This window comes from Balaenoptera ricei, chromosome 1, assembly GCF_028023285.1.
Source record: "Balaenoptera ricei isolate mBalRic1 chromosome 1, mBalRic1.hap2, whole genome shotgun sequence".
Classification (NCBI taxonomy): domain Eukaryota; kingdom Metazoa; phylum Chordata; class Mammalia; order Artiodactyla; family Balaenopteridae; genus Balaenoptera; species Balaenoptera ricei.
In genome coordinates, this window is record NC_082639.1 from 38,340,232 (window position 1) to 38,360,550 (window position 20,319).

The window sequence follows — 20,319 nt, forward strand, 5'->3', positions numbered from 1 at the left end:
AACCCTTCCATGGTTCAAGGCATACTAAGGAACAGTATGTTACTTAAAATTACAAAGGTAACAAGCTAAAAAATAATGATAGAAATGTATAGGGCCAATGGAAGAAGGAAGTACAGAGTGTGAGGTAAATCTTATTTATCATAATAGGAAGTCAGTAGACAATATTTAAAATTAAGACATAGTGGTATAAGGCTATTGTGGAGTTATGAGTATAAACACCAGGAAAAAATAGCTGAAAGTGGTTGCCTCTGGGGAGTGGGACTAGAGGTGGGAAAGAATAGGGTGCGGTAACTATCTTTTCATTATAAATCCTTCTGTAACCATGGGCTGGAATTACTTGGATTAAAAACCAAAATCAAGCCAAAGCATAAAATGTTTTTTAGGGATCATCATTGCCCATAGAATAAAATCCCAGCACCTTAGAACCATCTTTTATAACCTTGTTACTCAAAGTGTGGTCCCTGGACCAGCAGCATGGCCATCAGCAGAATCTGTTAGAAATGCAGAATCTCAGGCCCCACTCCAGATTTACAGAATTGTAATCTGCATTTTAACAATTCGCAGATAATTCATGTATGCGCAGTCAAGTTTAAGAAGTATCAGTTTACAAGATCAAGCATGATGTAGCCCTCTTCAGCTTCAATACTGGTTGCTCCTTTAGTCTAAATTTAGTGGCTACACTGGATGTGTGTGTGTATCAGTGGCTAGCTAAATTCCAAGCACTGTTTTAGATCCAGCTCCTCTACTCCAGGAAGCCTTCCAAAACCCTCTGTAGTTCTGTTACCAATGTTCCTTAAAATCCCACATCCCTAACTGAGGATGCTTAACCTCATTCAGCAAACATTCATTGGGCGCTTGCTGAGTGCCTGGCTGGACTCAGTGCCAGAGTCAGGAGAAGGCACTGAGCTCTTTCAGGTGCATATCCAGCATCGCCCAGCCTCACCCATTCCGGAGCCAGAGTCAGGAGAAGGCGCTGAGCTCTTTCAGGTGCATATCCAGCATCGCCCAGCCTCACCCATTCCGGAGCCAGAGGTTGTGCGCAGCACTCGAATGTACACACACACACACACACACACACACACACACCCTCTGCGCGGCTTTTCTGAGTGTTACGGCGCCCTCCTCCCGCCCCCACACAGCGCGGGCGGGGACCCACCGGTTCCGCTCTGCACTAGCTGCTGTGAAAGCAGGACCCCCGGGAGCGGGATCCCGGCGTCCGGTCGCCCAACCCTGTTCAGGCTTAGGCCCGCATGGAGGGGACTGCGGAGTCCCAGACGCCTGACCTGCGAGACGTGGAGGGCAAGGTGGGCAGGAAGACCCCTGAAGGGCTGCTCCGCGGGCTGCGAGGCGAGTGGGAGACGGGAACCTCTGGCGCCCTGCTGCTCCCGGGGGCGCCTAGCACGGGCCACAGCCTGGGGGACAAGATCATGGCGCTGAGGATGGAGCTGGTGAGTGTGGGCTACATGGGCCAGGGGCACGGAGTCTCCAGCATGGGGCCCGAAGGGATGGACTCGCGTCCCCAGAATTGGGCTGGAGAGGAGGGAGTTAAAATCCCCCGCCTAAGTCCTCAGGATTCCGATCAGATCTATCTTTAAGCCCTGGGGTCCATTAATTGCATTCCCCACGAAGGGTGAGTGGAGTATTGATGGGCCCTGAGCACTCGGGGTGGGAGGCTCAGGGTTTTTTCAGTTGGTGTTTTTTTTTTTTTTTTTTTTTTGGCCAAATAATTGGGAGGGGAGAGGTGAGGATTGGGAAGCACTGAGAACCTAGCACAGCACAAATCTTCCCCCTCTCCCCTCACTTTGGGGCTACCTCTGCCCCCAGCCACCATTATAGGGCAACCAGTTTTTTCTCCTCTTGCAAACTGGGCCCAGGGTTTGTTCCTCAGAGGCTCCAGTATCCACCACAAGACTCAGCACAGAAGAGATTTGGGTGAAAACTGCCTGGGCTAGGGCCACTAAAAATATCCTCTTTCCCCAACATTCCCCCACACCCACTTAAAATATCTGAAAGTTCCTAGAACCTTAGCAGACACAGAGTAGCAGCACCTGCAGTGTTGGTCCCATCACTGCAGACTCAGTCTCCTTCCTACCAACCCCCAAGTACACTGGATATTTGCATCTCATCTGCACTTCCTTGGGGAGAAGAGGAGAAAACAGGCACCCAACCCCTTCCCTGTTGCTGCTGGTCTAGATTCAGAGCCAAAAGGGCAGTTGGGGCCTCCCAGGCTCCCTAGCGCCCTGGTTCTGTTGAAGGGGGTGATTTACACCTGCCACCACTTTGCGGCCAATTCTAGGGAACTGAGGAATTGCCAGCCACTTTCTGGCCCAGAACCAGGAGCCCACAGTGAGTGTGTCAACTAACAGGTCTTCCTGGAGCCCCACTGTGCCCAGCTCTGTGCCAGGCTGAGCTGTGTGTGTGTGTGTGTATGGAGGGGGTGCCTTTGGGAGGGAGGTCATGGGCGCTACCTGACAGCCTGAGAGGCTGGGAGGAGAGATTTGTGGGCAAAGCAATCAGGAAAGGCTCCCTGGGGGAAGGATTTGAATGCCATATGTGCACTTGGCCTTGAAGTTTGGAAGCTATTGCCAAATTCTCCAGAGTAGGGCTGTAACTGTGCCCACCTAAGGGAGGGGTCTGGCTTTGCCTCAGTGTACAAACTTTAGCTCAGGGCCCAGAAAGAGCTAACTTAGAATGTCTTGCTTTGGTTTGGAAACTAACTTTCACCAAGTGCATGTGCCAGGTATCATGCTGAACATTTTACAAGATATTCTTTTAGTCCTCACAGAGATTTATTAGGTAGGTGATATTTTACAGATGAAGAAACTGAGGCACAGAGAGGTTAAGTAACTGCCCAAGTCATACAGAAAGTAAAAAGCAGAGCCAGGCTTTGAACCCAGGTGATTTGCCTACACTTTACATCTTCACCATTGAGACCAGCTTTGTGCCAGATGCATTAAATGCCTTTCATGTCATTGGAGTGAGAAAAGCAGTCATTATTTTCCCATTTCACAGAGCAAACATGCTTGCAGGTGTTAAGGGCCTTGCCTGAGCTCATACTGGGAGGAGCCATGCCTAGTCTCTCTGGCTCTAACTCTTTTCTGTCTTTGGTGGAGATTACCTGTTCATAAACTTTAAGGGGTACGCTTTACTTTTGATTGGGTCTCTCTGCATTCCTGACCTAGCCTGGCTTGGGGCCCAAGGCTGCCCACGAAGAACTCAAGGGAGGGAGCCTTCTGGGGTCCAGCACAGGGAGAGGCTCCCTATGTGCCCCACGGATTCCTACTCCATTCCTTTCTCCCTCCTCGGCAGAGGTATCTTAGGTTTCTTTATGCACTCTGCCCTACCCACTGGGTGGCACCCAGGGGGGACAAGGGTGGGGCAGGGGGGTTTCCCCTGGAGCCGCTTGTGGCAGAACTAGTCCAAGCCCTCTAAGTACTGTCCTTCAACTGTCCCTCACTCAGCTTTCCTGCAGGGAGGGGGCAGGCCTGCCCTTGAGGCCAAAGTCATCACTGCCTCTAGGCCTCTCCCTCCCCTACTCAAAAGTTGATTGAACCAGACAGACTCTGGGATTTGTGGGAAGGGGAAACAATGGCAACTTCCCCTACTTAATCCTCCCACCCAGAGAACTGTTGCTATGACAACCCACCCCCACAGAGCAGTTTGAGAAAAAGCTTTAGGCAAGGAGAGAGAAGGCATGGGTTCAAGTCCTGGCTCTGCTCCTGAATGATTTTGTGATCTTGAGCAGAGCCCTGACTCTCTTGGCCTCAGTTTTTCTACCTCCTGGGGGAGGGGGCGAGGGGAAAGAGGGGTAACAATAGTCTGGGAATCTCATTCTAAAACCAGGGAGCTAGGACTGAGATCTGTAGGCTTTTATCCCAGGGCTTGATTTAGATTGAGCCATGAGTGAGCCATACTTGTGATCTTAGGGCTGGTCAGAGGGTTTGATGTGTACATGTTAAGGGGAAGAATGGGGAACCTGAATCCCCCTGGGAAGAGAATTGGGTTGGAGTGGCCTCTGAGGCTGCATCTCTCCTGAGCTGTTTATCCCATTTCTGTTTCCAAAGAGATGGTGTGAAATGACTGTTTCTTTTTCTGGCAAGAAAGCCTTGCTTTCTTCTATTCTGGGCAGTGATGCTGTCACAGTCAGGGAATCCCACTGTCACAGGCCTATAGAATCTGGTCCTCAGATTCATTTGCCACCAACATGATAAAACCCAGCCCCCTGAACCCTAGGACCAGCAGAGGGACCTAGTAAAGGCAAGAGAATCATAGAACTGAATCTGACCTACCCAATCCTAGGCTAAGCACCATAAACGAACTGGGCAGGACCTGCTGCTCTCAGGGAGCTCATAGTCTGGGTTAGGGAAGAGAGAGACAGACTAGCCACTCTGGCACAGGTGCTGTTGGAACTCAGGGAGGACTTCCTGGAAGAGTCTTCATTATAGAGTGACATGGTCAGATTTGTGCTCTGGAAAGGCACAACTGAACTGGAGAAGACAAGCTGTTTCTTCTGGTTGGAATGACTCTCCATGGCTTTGTCTGGCTAAGTCCCACTTGACCTTCAAGTCTCAGCTCACGTCCTTTATTCTAGGAAGCATTTCCTTACTCCTCTGGTTATGGTCCTCTAGGTACCCACAGCTCTCTGTGCAGCATTTGCATCCCCTGGCATTTTCTGCACTGAATTTTAAGTGCTTGTGTCATTGTCTTATCTTAACCCACTAGACTGTGAACTCTCTGAGGGCAAGAAAGGTGTCTTTTCTTGCTTTATCTACACAATGCCATACCTATAAGAAACACTCAATAAATATTGTTCCATGACTGAATGGCTTAATTCCACCTTAAGGAAGTGTAGGGAAGACTTCCTAGAGGAGGTGGCATTTGAGTTGTGCCTTGAATAAAGTCAGTGGGAATTCCAGTTCAAGATGGCACATTAAACACATGCATTTACCTCCATTCCCCCCTTAAACTCCACTAAAAGCTGGGAGAAAGATTATTTTTAAAGCCATGAAGCCATTATGACAAGAACAGGAGAGAATATGATAGGAACAAAATTTTGGAAGCTGAAAGCAGAAGGAAGAGTAGTAACTAACTTAGTATACTTGAAAAAAGCTGAATTCCAAGCCAGCAATGAGGAAAGTTGAAAAGAAACCCATTTTGCACCTCAAAGGTCTCAGGAGTTGGTCTCAGATATTTCTAGATCTGAGTGTGCAAATACAGCTGAATACAAAAGGGTTGATGAATGTCTGTTTAAGAATCATACTTGGGGACTACCCTGGTGGCGCAGTGGTTGAGAGTCTGCCTGCCGATGCAGGGGACACGGGTTCGAGCCCTGGTCTGGGAAGATCCCACATGCCGCGGAGCAACTAGGCCCGTGAGCCACAATTACTGAGCCTGCGCGTCTGGAGCCTGTGCTCCACAACAAGAGAGGCTGCGATAACGAAAGGCCCGCCCACCGCGATGAAGAGTGGCCCCCACTTGCCGCAACTAGAGAAAGCCCTCGCACAGAAACAAAGACCCAACACAGCCATAAATAAATAAATAAACCCAAAGTTTAAAAAAAAAAGAATCATACTCGGGGGCTTCCCTGGTGGTGCAGTGGTTGGGAATCCGCCTGCCAATGCAGGGGACATGGGTTCGAGCCCTGGTCCAGGAAGGGTCCCACGTGCTGCAGAGCAACTAAGCCTGTGTGCCACAACTACTGAGCCTGTGCTCTAGGGCCCGCGAGCCACAACTACTGAGCCCATGTGCCTAGAGCCTATGCTCCGCAACAAGAGAAGCCACCGCAATGAGAAGCCCACACACCACAACGAAGAGTAGCCCCCACTCACTGCAACCCGAGAAAGCCCGCGTGCAGCAATGAAGACCTAACGCAGCCAAAAATAAATAAATTAAAAAAAAATACTGGTTTTCATTTATATTAGTGATATAAAATTGGGAAAAAAAAAAAAGAATCCTACTCAGGGGACTTCCCTGGTGGTCCAGTGGTAAAGAATCCACCTTACAATGCAGGGGACATAGGTTCAATCCCTGCTCAGGGAACTAAGATCCTACATGCCACGGGGCAACTAAGCCCGCGCACCACGACTACTGAGCTCACGCACCTCAACGAGAGAGCCCACGTGCTGCAAACTACAGAGCCCACGCACCACAACTAGAGAGAGAAAACCCATGTGCAACAGCTAGAGAGAAGCCTGCACGCCGCAAAGAGCCCACATGCTGCAACTAAAGACCTGACGCAGCCAAAAATAAATTAAATAAACAAATAAAAAATCTTTAAAAAAAAAGAAAATATTTTTTTAAAAAGGGACTTCTCTGGTGGCAGAGTGGTTAAAAATCCACCTGCCAATGCAGGGGACATGGGTTTGATCTCTGATCCGGGAAGATCCGACATGCCACAGAACAGCTAAGGCCGTGCGCCACAGCTATGGAACCTGCGCTCTAGAGCCTGCGAGCCACAACTGCTGAAGCCTACATGCCTAGAGACCATGCTCTGCAACAAGAGAAGCCACCGCAATGAGAAGCCTGCGCACTGCAACGAAGAGTAGCCCCCACTAGCCGCAACTAGAGAAAACCTGTGTGCAGCAATGAAGACCCAACGCAGCCAAAAATAAATAAATAAATAAATAAATAAATAAATAAATAAAATTTATTAAGAAAAATAAAAGAATCATACTTGGGACTTCCCTGGTGTTCCAGTGGTTAAGAATCCATCTTGCAATGCAGAGGACGCCGGTTCAATCCCTGATCCGGGAACTAAGATCCCACATGCTGCGGGGCAACTAAGCCCGCGCACCACAACTAGAGAGCCTATGTGCCATGGAGCCTGCGTGCCACAGCTAGAGAGAAACCCACACACTGCAACGAAGAGCCCGCGCCGCAATGAAAGATCCTGGCGTGCCACATCTAACACCCGACGCAGCCAAAAACTAAATAAATAAATTACTAAAAAAAAAAAAAAAAAAAAAAGAATCGTACTCTAAGAATCCCTCCCCAACTGGGCAACCAAGTGCCCACAACTCCTTTATCATCGCAGAAGACTGGAAATGTAAGTTTTGGAAAGAATAGAACAGAAGGAAGGGAGGAAGGGGAAGGGAAGAAGACTGGAAGGCAGGAAGGAAGAGAAGGAGGGAGGGAAGGAGGGAAGGAAGGAGGAAAGAGGAAAGGAAGGGGGGAGAAAACAAAGCAGGAGGAGCATTTTTAGTATGAAAAGTTTTGTTTAATACATTTAGTTTGGTCATGGACGACATGGTTTCACTGTTAATAAATTTGTCCCCAGCACGAAATAATTGAAGATAATCTCTTTTATCCTGTGTCATTAATAGTCTGTGCAGTCTGTGGTACTTGAGTTATTTATGTCCACATCTCCTTACTGAAACTGTAAGCTTCTGTTAAGCAGGGAGAGTTTCTCCATTATCTTTGTAATTGTTAGAAAATCCAGGTACCCAATAATCATTTGTTTAATTGAATTCAACAAATATTCTTCCAAATGTTGTGATGTTCTTCCAAAAACACCAATAATTTCAGGTAGAAAATTTTCTGTGCTTATGCCATAGTAGATAAGTTAACCATAGTAATATGTAAAGCCAAATAGCTACCATTTATTGATTAGTGAATACTTGTCAGGCAGTATGCAATGCCTGTTAATGATCCTTCTATTTCTGAAAATAAACCTTTAATTAGATAGTATCCTCTTTTTACAATGAAGAAATGATGGTTTAAAGGGAAAAAAATATTCCAATTTCATATGACTCATTAATGGCAAAACTGGAACTTGAATCCAGGTCTGTTTAATTCCAGTGCCTATATTTTTCTCAGTGTACAAATACTTGGTCTGATTTCTGGCTTACCATTGTAGGTGTGACTAAAGCAGTTATTTCCTGAATAATTCAATAAACATTTATCAAGTAATATATATTTAAAAAATAATAGAACCAAAGGTCTCCAGGTTGGGAGACACCAAGCGGAGTTTGAGAGCAAGAGGGATTAAATTAAAATATACTAAATGTGGGCTTCCCTGGTGGTGCAGTGGTTGAGAATCTGCCTGTCAATGCAGGGGACACGGGTTCGAGCCCTGGTCCGGGAAGATACCACATGCCGTGAAGCAACTAAGCCCGTGCGACACAACTACTGAGCCTGCGCGTCTGGAGCCTGTGCTCCGCAACAAGAGAGGCCGCAATAGTGAGAGGCCCGCGCACCGCGATGAAGAGTGGCCCCCGCTCACGGCAACTAGAGAAAGCCCTCGCACAGAAACGAAGCCCCAACACAGCTAAAAATAAATAAATAAATAAATAAATTTATTTTAAAAAAAAAACAACTAAATGCTATGTAATACCCCTCCCAGCCTTTGCCTACTTGGCTCCCATAACATTGGCAGCTTTGCTTACATTATACTCTCTAGATGGGTATAATATAGTGAATGTGATGAACCCAAGAAAAAAAAACACACATGCAAGGTACTACCTACAGGCCTTACCCAATCAAACATCCTAGCAAAATAACCCTTAGTGAGGTTCAGAGCTGGCAAGCCTCAGGCACAGAGAGTTTCCAATCAGCTTTTTAGAGACCACTCTGAAGTATGAGCAGCAGCTAAAGATTATAAAACATCTGATGAAGTCCTTTAACTATATAGACCTATACAAACAGAAAAAAGCGACTTGAATAAAATGGAGATAATTCAGGAAGATAAGAACTTAAACAATCATTAATTATATCCTTAAAGAGATGAGATAATATTGCAGCCATGAACAAAAACAGGAAGTTATTAAAAAACATTCAGAGAACTAGAAACAACTCTTGGAAATAAAAACATGATAGGAAAAAAATGAAAAACTCAGTAGAAGGGTTGATAATGTTGAAATATTTCACAAACTAGAATACATATAGGGAGAGATGAAAGAGAAAAAAAATAGAGGATCCTTTCAGGGTGCCCTCTATCTAAATAATGGTATTTCCAGAAAGAACAAAAAAACATATATTGGAGAAGAAATAATCATCAATGAAATAATTAAAGAAAATCTCCAGAACTGAAGCTCTGAGTTTACAGATTAAAAGAGCCCAACAAGTGATGAATTCAGTGGATGAAAACAGAATCACACCATGGCAAATTACTGTGATAATTTAGAAAACTGGGCACCAAGAGAAGATCCTAAGAACTTCTAGAAAGAGTGGCAAGGTGGTCACATACAAAAAGTCAGAAATCAGAATGGCATCAGACTTTTTAAGTGTAACACTGAAAATTAGAAGACAATGGAACAATGGTCTAAATTCTGAAGAAAAATTATTTTCAACCTAGATTTCTATACTCAGCTAAACAGTCAACAGTGTGAGGAGCAAATAACATTTTAAAGGCATGTGAAGCTTCAACAAATATACCTCCTATGCAGGTATAGTCTATGCAGACTTTCTCAGGAAGCTACTGGAGGAAAAGCACCACACACATGAAGGAGTAATCAATAAAGATCTGGGATCCAGGAAACAGGGATCCAGCTCAGGAGAGAGACAAAGTTGAATAGTGAAGGGAGATCTCTGGAGGACAGTTGTGCAGCAGGGACAGATTGGAGCAGATCAGAAGGCTCCTAAAGAGCTGCCTGTAAGAAGGTGGAATAGATAGAACATATGTTGTGTTTAAAAGCCTTGAGATGGAAATTCAGACAACAGGGAGAGAGTTTAGGGATGACTTACTGATAATGATATACCAAACTAAGCAAAATAGTAGCAGTAGTAATAATTATTATTATCTAAAAAGGAAAACTTAAAGTTGTAAGAAAGGAAAAGTAACCATAGTAAACCATATGGCTTAGCTGTGAATAGCATTTCCAAATCCTAATAAGGTAAATGCTGAATAATTAATTTTATTGCATATATTGGGCATATGGGGAGATGGGAAGGGTATGAGTATGGCAGAGGAGTAGGGAGTAGGATGAAAGAGTTAAATCCTTAAACTTCTATTGTGTGTGAAGTCAATAGAAAATACCTAAAACTTAAAAATCAATAAGTAGTTATTTGGAAATTAGAAGGTAAGTACCAAAATAAACAGCTAAAAAAGCGATAGTAGCTGTCTTTGGAAAGTGAGATTTAGGACTAGGATGGGGGAACTGTTACTTTTCATAATAAATCTTTGAGAAGTGTTTGCTTCTTTAATCTATGTACATCTATCACTTTTATTAAAAGTAAAGCTAGGGAATTCCCTGGTGGCGCAATGGATAGGCCTCTGCACTCCCAATGCAGGGGGCCCAGGTTCGATCCCTGGTCAGGGAACTAGATCCCACATGCATGGTGCAACTAAGAGTTCACATGCCACAACTAAGGAGCCTGCATGCTGCAGCTAAGGAGCTGGCAAGCCTCAAGTAAGGGGCTGGCAAGCCGCAACTAAGGAGCCAGCGAGCCACAACTAAGGAGGCTGCATGCTGCAACTAAGGAGCCAGCAAGCCACAACTAAGGAGCCCGTGAGCCGCAACTAAGGAGCCTGCCTGCTGCAACTAAGACCTGGTGCAACCAAATAAATAAATAAATATTAAAAAAAAAAAAGTAAACCTAGGACTTCCCTGGCGGTCCAGTGGTTGACACTCCACGCTTCCACTACGGAGGCTGCAGGTTTGGTCTCTGGCTGGGATCCCACATGCTGCACAGTGCAGCCAAAAAAAAAAGTAAAGCTAAATAAAATGAAATTTTAAAAGTTGTGTGTGGCAGGACCTGGGGTTCCCACAGAAATATGCTAGAGGTGAAGTTAGAGGGATGGGCAAGAGCTGTATTACGACAGGCTTTTGAATACCTGCTGCTAAAGTGCTTAGATTTTATTCTCTAAGAGCAGTGCAAAGCCCGAAAAGGTTCTTGAGCAAGGGAGGGACAAGTTCACACTTGTGCTTGGGGAAGACAACTCAGTGCATCTGAGCTAGAAGGGACCCTAGAGATTACCCAGTAAGTCAAACTTACTCCCAGTGCAGACAAGGAGACTGGTGTATAGTAGAGGGAAGCCCCGAATCCCCAGCCAGTGAGATTCTGACCCTTTGAAGCTCTAGCCAACCCTTCCCTCCCACAGCAGCTGCTACCAACAGCCTGAAGAAGGACCAGGTTAGCGCCTTCTTTACCCCCCCAGCTCCTGCCTCATTTTGGCCCAGTCTACTTCCCAATTAACACTTGGCCGCCTATCAGGCTACTCTTTGGATGACTGCTTCTAAGTCTTACTGGTGAATCTGGACTGGTTCAATAGTTAATACCCTATCTGTGAAGTTCAAATCTCAGTAGGATTGGATTTTAATACTTAACACTTACCGAGATTTTACTCTGTACCAGGCACAGTGCTCAGTGCCTAAAAAACAACATCACAAAATTCTCTCAGCCACCCTGTGCAGTGAGTGACCTAACCCTATTTCACAAACAAGGAAACCCAGGCTCAAAGAAGGTAAGAAAGTTGCCCACAGTCATATAGCTAATCAGTTGTAGAGCTGAGATTTTAAACAGCAGTCTCTCTGCTTCTAAAGCCTACACTCCAAACCATTCTATTTCCATGCTTCTTGAAAGTGAAGCATAGTTGGTTAGATCACAAAGTAGAGGCCTCTAGAAACATTGGGGAAACCTGTGGCCCAGAACCTGGAACTGATTCCTTCTCCCACTCCCCTAGGCTTACCTGCGAGCCATCGACGTGAAGATCCTACAGCAGCTGGTGACCTTGAACGAGGGCATTGAGGCAGTGCGCTGGCTGTTGGAGGAGCGGGGGACGTTGACCAGCCACTGCAGCAGCCTCACCAGCAGCCAATATAGCCTGACAGGCGGGAGCCCAGGCCGTTCAAGGCGAGGCAGCTGGGACAGCCTGCCAGACACCAGCTCCACTGACCGGCTGGACAGTGTCTCCATTGGCAGCTTCCTGGACACAGTGGCCCCCAGCGAGCTGGATGAACAGGGCCCCCCCGGGGCTCCCCGTCCCGAGATGGACTGGGCAAAGGCTATACCCGGTGGGGAGAGGGCCAGGACTGAGGTGGACCTGACAGCCACCAGGCTAGGAAGCTTGAGGGCTGTGTGGAAGCCCCCAGGGGAGGGGCTCCAAGGTGGACCTTCTGAGCCACCAGAGGATGAGAGTACCAAGCTGGGCTTTGAGACCCACTGGTACTGGGGCCAGTGCCAGGATGATGTGACCTTCCTGTAACAACTCTTCCACCCTTTTGTTCTCCTATGGCTCTTTCATCGCTAGGCCCTGGTCTCCCTCAAATTTATTCTCCCTCAATCTGGGATTAGGAAGAGGCTGCATTGAGATCAGTTACCATGGAAACCTGGCCTCACCATCTCTCTGGTCCCTGGGGAGGCTCTGCCTTTATCCTTCAATTATTGGGTCCCTAGAGCTATTTTCATGGATACATTGACTCTAGAGGCTTGACCTGTGGCTCCAGGTGTGATGGTATCTCTTCCCCTTTCCTCCCAACTGGGATTTGATGGTTTAGCATCCCTACGAGATCACTGATGAAGAGATGGGGGTATAATTGCCTCACCCAACATCTAGGAGCCTCGGCTCCCCTCTTGGCCAAGATGGAGGATTGTGGAGGGACATGGACATTCAAGGCCAACCCTCTATGGATTGGCCCTCCCAGAAGCCTTTGGAGTTGGTAGAGCCACCCCTTCCTGCCTGGTGAGTGATGTCATTTCCTGCCAGGATGGATTAGCCTTTCCTCTGTACCAGTCTTTTAGTGATGATAGGTCAGTATAGGGGTGTCTGAGCCCCTGCTGCTAAGTGAGACCATATCATTTATTCTCCCTACCATTACTTCTTGTGAATGGGAACGTACCACCCTCCTCACAGGAAAGTTTCTCAGTCAGATGTTTGTACTTCTTCTCAGAGAGGTTCTTAGTATTTAAACAGGGAGTTCTCATTTTATCCTAGGGATTCTCACTTCCTCTCTGACCACACGCCTGTCTGCTGCCAGCATTCCTATATCTGTGCTTTTAGGGAGGAAACTGGCAGGAGCCTCCAACTACAGCTCTCAAAAGTCTGTTTGGCCTGCCCTGCCACAGTCCCCTGTCTTACTCTGTCCCTGGGTTGCCCCCATTCTTGTATTCTGGCTCCAAATCTGTCTGTCAGGAGGTTCAGCCTTTGTGTTTCCACACCTTCTCGGTTTCCACTTTGGGCCTCATATCTTTTATATGCAGATGAGTCCCTCAGCCTTCTCTCTCCAAGGCTGATGGGAGCCAGAGGGAGGAGAAGCTTGGGGTGTACCAGAATCTCCGAAAGGGGGAGGTATCTTCTCAGATGTGATTCCCCTGCCCCCATCCTGCCCCAGACCTTCCACCATTGGTTACTGGGATGCCTGCCTGAGGCCAGGACACAAGGAATCCCCTTGTGTGGGTTACAACGGGGGGTGTGGCAGAGAAAGACAGAGGCTCTTTGGTCCTAGGGCCCACATCCTGGGAGGGGGGAGAGTAGGAGGGAAAGGCTGCTTTCCTTCCTCCCTTAGAGCAAGCTTTAGACTCCCGGGACCTGCAGAGGGAGCAGGGCACTGGCTCTGGGCCTGGGTCCCAGGGCCCTAGTGAATTACACCAAAGGAGGGACTCAGGGAACCTGCCAACCTGGGGCTCAGGGAGGAGACAGGCCCAGAGAGAGGGTGGGGACAAAGGCTGTGGCTGATGTCAGAGTATGAATTATTGGAGATTAACTCTTTGAACACCAGGTAACTGCCCCTATGTTGGTCCCTGTCTTTCCTGGGCCCTGAAACTAGATTATTGGAAGGCAAAAAGGAGAAAAAAGGATGTCAGGTAATCCTTGCCTATTTGCTGTGCCCTCGTGAGTTGGAGGAGTCTTCCTCAAATCCTGGAATAACTCCTGCAGTTTCTCTACTTTTCATTCTATGCTGAGGAAGGGACGGAAGCCAAGTTGATTATCTCCAGTTCCCCTAAACTCCTCAAGTCTGGTTCTGCAACCCCCCACCCCAATCCTTTTGGGGCAATACATTTCCTCCTCTCCTCTCAAAGTGATTGAAATCTCTAAAGAATATCCGTTAAGTCTCTTCTTTGCTGCCCACCAGCCCTCTCCTTACCCCTCTGGGTCTTGGGGCTCCTGAGCTCCCCTCAGGCTGGGAATTCAAATATCCTTTCCCAATACCCTGACTCTGTTGCCATTTTGTGGTGACTTATGGGTAACTACCTTTCCACGTGGAACCCTTGTATTCCTTTTCGAAGCTTTCTTATTCATTTAATCTACAAACTTCTGAGCTGAAGAGGTTGTCCGCCCTCTTGTGACCATTATGCACCATTGCTGGAATAGCTGGGTGAAACCTTCAGGCTCAAATATAACCTTAAAGAAGACCAGCCCTCTCATTGCACAGACAGGTTAGAGAGACAGGCCTACAGAAGGCAGAGACTTGACCAGTGTCACCCATGGTAAATCTGTGACAATGCTCAGGTTAAAGAACCCAGATCGCCTGCCTGCCAGCCTGTCCACCCACAATTCCATCACTTGACCAGACTGTTTCCCCACCCCACCCTGTCACCACCCAAGCCCAAAGGATCTGAAAGCAATTTTCTCCCTGTTTTAATAGGTTCTTACCCCACCCTAGAGAGGCAGCTCAGTATTTAGAGAAAGAGCCACAGGCTCTGAGGAAAGAGACCCTGGACCAGGACTGGGTAAAGGGTGCATTAATATGGACCACAGATATAAGGAAGATCAATCTTGGACCAACTATTTTTCTGGGAAGGTAGGGCGAGTAGGCCCAGACATCATGGGGGCAGAACTCAACATTCCAGACCTGGACGTGAGAAGCAGGGGATAGCGGTGGGAGATGAGAGAGAAATCCAGTTGGGTCCTGTGGAGTTGGGGAGCTCCAAAGTCAGGGGATTACAGCTCAGCTGGACTGGCATCTGAGGGTATTGAGGGGTTGCAGAGGTGGGTGAGTGGGGCTGTCTGGGAACTCCAGGTAGCCTAGACATCCCGTCTCAATACCTTAAACTCCATTTCACTACTAGAGAAGCCCAGGAACCCTGGTAAGCACACATTCCTGGTCCCTCCTACCTGCCTCTGGACTGACTGTTTAAGGCTTAGCTCTCCTGTTAGTTTAGACCTTTCCGGGTTATGAGGAGGACCTGTTTAGGAGCTCAAAGAAGAAAAGGGTGACAAGGGAGAGAGATGCAGAGAGACAAAAGAGAATGGGATGAAAACGGAGGCTTGAAGATATGATCAGAGGGAGCATACTATCCTCCAAGTGGGCTGGGGACTCGTCAGGGCTCGGGGTAAAGGCAGAGATGGCAGAGCTCTTGGCAGCTGCAGAAACAGTGCCTGGGAGTATAAGAGGTGGTGCTGGCTGGGATTAGTCCACCAAGGAGACGAGACCATGTGAATGGGCAAGTGTAAGAGCCTGCGTTTAGGATGGGGTGGTGAACTTGAGCACTGGACTGACTGGAAGCTCAGTGGCAGCTTAGGTGAGAAATGCTTGGATCTTGCGTTGGATGCAGGCTCACTCTGTGCATGGTGCCAGGCACATACTGGATGTTCAGTGACACCTGTTGAATGGAGGAATGAATGTAAACCCACGAAGAGATGTGACTTGTAGTTTAAAAAGTGGTTAATTAGGTAGTAATAGGTAATTTAAAGTATTATTCCATTTAATTCTTAGCAACACTGTAAACAATGCATTATTAACAGATCATAAGTGAACTACAGTAGGAACCTACGTCAGTCTGACTGCAGGAGCTTCCAGGAAGTCTTCTCTGATTCCCCACTCCCCTCTCTCACAGACCTTACGTTCCTAGGAGAACAGGTTATGTTGCCCAGCAGCAGGGCCACTGTACATGTTTCCTATTGCTGCTGTGACAAACTACCACAAACTTAACAGCTTAAAACAAAACAAATGTGTTATCTTACAGTTCTGGAGGTCACAGTCCGAAATCAATTTCATTGGGTTAAGTTAAAAGTTAAGGTGTTGGCAGGCCTCTTCTGGAGAGTCTCTCCTGGAGACTCTAGGGAGCAATCCATTTATTTGCCTTTTCTAGCTTCTGGAGGCTGTTTGCATTCCTTGGCTCATGGCCCCTTCCTCCATCTTCAAAGCTAGCAGCATAGTATTTCTTCTCTCTGACCTCTGCTTCCATTCTTACATCTTTCTCTAATTCTGTCTCCTCTTAGGAGGATTACTTTGTGATTACATATCCTTGTGCTTACATTGGGCCCACTGGGATAATCCAGGATCATCTCCCCATCTCAAGATCCCTAATTTAACCATATCTTCCAAGTCCTTTTTGCCATATAAAGTAAAATATTCTCAGATTCTGGGGATGAGGACTTGAACATCTTTGGAGGAAGGACCACTATTCAGCCTTCCACAAGCAGAGATGGAGGGTGGGCAGGAGGATGCATCCACACCCAGAAGGAGCCTCTATGCTTTGTCTAGCCTCCTTAGGCCTGGAGTGAGAGGTGGTGCCAAGGGGAGCTAGCCAGGCCCAGGCCCCATGTCTGGAGAATGGCAAGTGCCTCCTGCATCTTCACTACCAAGGAGAGCTGAGAGTGAAGGTCAGACTCGGGAGCAATTCTGTTTAGGGAAATTTTCAGGCCTGAGACGTCCCTGGTGAACATGGTGGAGGGTTCTAACAGGCTCTGTCTTCAACACTGCCTCCTCTCCACGACCATTCTGTGCTCCCCCTCAAGGCAGAAGATAATTACCAGCTAACTAGCCTGGGCTCTCTCTAGAAAGGGTAGATTAGTTGTCTCTCTTTTAAATTATTATCTTTTTATTCCTTAATAGTTAAACCATGCTCCTCAGAGCGGGGTGAACTCTCATCATCTGTTGATACTAAGTCTCTTTTTGTTTGATCTTTTTTTAATCCCTGATCCCTCATTCCTGTCCCTGACCCAGGCATACACGTTAATGTGTTCAGTATGTGTTTGGATATGTATGTATCTTTGAAAATATAAATAATTATGTGCTTATGTGTTTTAATATATATAAATAGCAAGCCAACCTTTATAATGAATTGCCCCATATTACAGTAATTTAACACAATAAAGATTTATTTTTCACTTACACAGGAGCACAGGTATTCTTGGTTGCACGGCTCTCCTTCACTGCCCATTTCAGGTCCCAGGCTCCTTCCATTTTCAGGTGGTGATAGCCTGATCCTGCATCATAAAGTTCCCTGTAAACTTTTCACCAAATTGTTTTACCATCCATTCATGACCATTTTATTAATTGGTTATTTCACTAGCAATTAAAAAATGATGACTTCCTAATGCTATTATTTTTTCTCTTATTAGTTCTAATTTTGTACAGAAAAACATTTTCACATCCTCCGGGACCATCTGGTTACCCTGAAATAAAGTTCAGATCAGAATGGCAAGATAAATGCTTAAATCTCTTCCCTTATTTATCCCTTTCAAAGTAGTAAGTTGATGTCCTAGCAACTTGGTGTTCAATGATTTTGTTTTGTTTCGCTTTCTCTTTAAATTATTGTTGTGAACTTATAGCTTTTATTTATTTAATGTCTTTTAATCATTTGTAGTTATTTTTGTTTTATATTATAAAAAATCTTGAGTGTAAACAATAGTAGAGAAGATAGTATAATGAATTTCCATGCATCCATCACCCAGCTTCAGTAATTGTCAACTCTGGCCAATCTTGGTTTATTTATTCCCTCGGCTACTCTCCCCCAATCAAGATTATTTTGAAGCAAAACTAGATATGATTCCAGTTCATTTGTAATGTCTTAGTTTGTACCTCTAAAAGATAAGGAATTTTATTACCATTATGGCACCTAAAATTAGTAATTCCTTAATATAATAAAGTATAACTATTCAATTTTCTGATAAACTTTTTTTAAAAATTAGTATCAGGATTATGCTGGCCTCTTTTTTTTTTTTTATAATATTTATTAGGTTTACGATATTCAGCCCATTTTTTTTGTTTTTAATTTTATTTATTTATTTATGGCTGTGTTGGGTCTTCGTTTCCGTACGAGGGCTTTCTCTAGTTGCGGAGAGCGGGGGGCCACTCTTCATCGCGGTGCGCGGGCCTCTCACTATCGCGGCCTCTCTTGCTGCGGAGCACAGGCTCCAGACGCGCAGGCTCAGCAATTGTGGCGCACGGGCTTAGTTGCTCCGCGGCATGTGGGATCCTCCCAGACCAGGGCTCGAACCCGTGTCCCCTGCACTGGCAGGCAGATTCTCAACCACTGCGCCACCAGGGAAGCCCCTGGCCTCTTAAAAGAAGTTAGGAAGTGTTTCCTCCTTCTTTGTCTTCTGAAAGCATCTGTGTAAGATTGGTAGCATTGTTCAGTATTTGATAGAATTCATTGGTGAAATAATAACGGGCTTGGAGTTTTCCTTGTGGGGGAGGTTTTTGATAACAAATTCAATTTCTGTGATACATATAGAGCTATTCCAACTTTTAATTTCATTTTGAGTTAGTTTTGGTAAGTTGTGTTTTTCAAAGAATTTGTTTCAATTAAGTTGTTGAATTTATTGGCATGAAATTGTTCGTAACACTGCCTTGCTATTCTTTTTTTTTTTTTTTTTTTTTGTACATGGATCATCAAAAAATATGGAACGCTTCACAAATTTGCGTGTCATCCTTGTGCAGGGGCCATGCTAATCTTCTCTGTATCGTTCCAATTTTAGTATATGTGCTGCCAAAGCAAGCACCTTGCTATTCTTTTAAAAAGTATTCATTGTAAAATAAAGCACAAGTGTAGAAAACACACAAAACAAATGTAAGGCTTAATGAATTATTCTAAGGCAAACACTCCTATAACCACTGCCATGTTAAGAACTAGAACCCACCCAGAAGTCCTGTCCATGTGCCTCATCCCAATTATAATCCCCTTCCTCTGCTGATAAGCAATCATTTCCTGATTACAGTATTCACTTCTTTGTATTTTATTTTATATCTTTATCATCCATATGGACATCCTTAGATACTATAGTCTTGTCCACTTGAAAACATTTAATGTCTTTTTATTTTATTTTATTTTATTGGAGTGTAGTTGATTTACAATGTTGTGTTAGTTTCAGGTGTACAGCAAAGTGATTCAGTTATACATATACATATATTTATTCTTTTTCAGATTATTTTCTCATATAGCTGATCACAGAATACTGAGTAGAGTTCCCTGTGCTATACAGTGGGTCTTTGTTAGTTGTCTATCTTAGACAACCAACATAGTATGTATATGCTAATCCCAAGCTCCTGATTTACCCCTCCCCCACACGTCTCCCCTTTGGTAACCATAAGTTTGTTTTCGATATCTGTAAGTCTGTTTGTTTTATAAATAAGTTCACTTGTGTCATTTTTTAAAAAATTAGATTCCAAATGAGTGATATCATGTGATATTTGTCTTCCTCTGTCTGACTTACTTCACTTAGTACATTTGATGTCTTTTTAAATCTCTTAATTTAAAGTCCCCCCTTCATCCCTTTCTTAATTCCTTACAATTTATTTGTTGAACAACCTGGGCCATTTGAAGTGTAGAGTTTACCACAGTCTGGATTTTGCTGATTACGTACTCATAATGCAGTTCTGAATGTTCCTGTGTTCTCAATATTTCCTGCAAGTTGGCAGCTGGATCCAGAGGCTGAATCAGACTCAGATTTGATCACTTCGGCAAGACTCTAAGAAGCATATAAATCCAGTCTTTATGCCTACAATATTTTTCAGGTGTTGATGTTTACTGCCTGTAGCCATTAATTTGTTGAGTATGCCATTAATTCTATAATTTTATTTATTCATTGAAATACTTTCATAAAGAGAAACATCCTCTTATCTGCTATTTGGTTTCTGAGGGTACGGTTCACATAGGAAAGGCAGAATAAATGTTTGATTCTTTTTTCACCAGTTTTGAAGATAATGAATTGAATCCCTATCATCCTCCAAAGTTGACCACTTTAAAAAATACCACTATGAAAAAAATATATAGCATTATGAACCTATGGATTTATATATATTTGATGGGTTTCAATCATCAATTATAATTGTTTTCATTATTGAACTGCCAAGTGCCCCAACTTTGGCCAGTGGAGCCTCATTAAGCTGGCTCCTTGGTTCTTTTGACGTGACTCTAGTAATCTTTTTTTTTTTTTTTTTGGCTGCGTTGGGTCTTCTTTGCTGCGCGTGGGCTTTTGGGCTTTCTCTAGTTGCGGCGAGCGGGGGCTACGCCTTGTTGCGGTGCATGGGCTTCTCATTGTGGTGGTTTCTCTTACTGCGGAGCATGGGCTCTAGAGCACCGGCTCAGTAGTTATGGCGTACAGGCTTAGTTGCTGCGAGGCATGTGGGATCTTCCCAGACCAGGGATCAAACTCATGTCCCCTGCATTGGCAGGCGGATTTTTTTTTTTTTTAATGTATTTTTTGGCTGCATT

General features: G+C 45.3%; 1 protein-coding gene and 1 non-coding gene across 2 annotated transcripts; one reads left to right on the top strand and one right to left on the bottom strand.

Annotated features, from left to right (window-relative positions):
- Nucleotides 1-1,184: 1,184 nt before the first annotated feature.
- On the top strand, nt 1,185-17,098 carry LURAP1 (leucine rich adaptor protein 1). The gene is made up of 2 exons (XM_059921855.1): nt 1,185-1,448; nt 11,621-17,098. The coding sequence occupies exons 1-2, from the start codon at nt 1,251-1,253 to the stop codon at nt 12,140-12,142; spliced, it is 720 nt and encodes a 239-aa protein (XP_059777838.1). The 5' UTR covers nt 1,185-1,250; the 3' UTR covers nt 12,143-17,098.
- Nucleotides 17,099-18,500: 1,402 nt separating this feature from the next.
- On the bottom strand, nt 18,501-18,607 carry LOC132355124 (U6 spliceosomal RNA). Its single transcript, XR_009499537.1, has one exon. It is a non-coding gene; the product is annotated as a U6 spliceosomal RNA (small nuclear RNA).
- Between the last annotated feature and the right edge of the window lie 1,712 nt (nt 18,608-20,319).

Bases quoted from the DNA above. Each gene is read 5' to 3' on its own strand.
- LURAP1 (XM_059921855.1), top strand. From the start codon at position 1,251: ATGGAGGGGACTGCGGAGTCCCAGACGCCTGACCTGCGAGACGTGGAG. The intron at 1,449-11,620 runs GTGAGTGTGGGC...CCACTCCCCTAG, and splicing joins TGGCGCTGAGGATGGAGCTG to GCTTACCTGCGAGCCATCGA.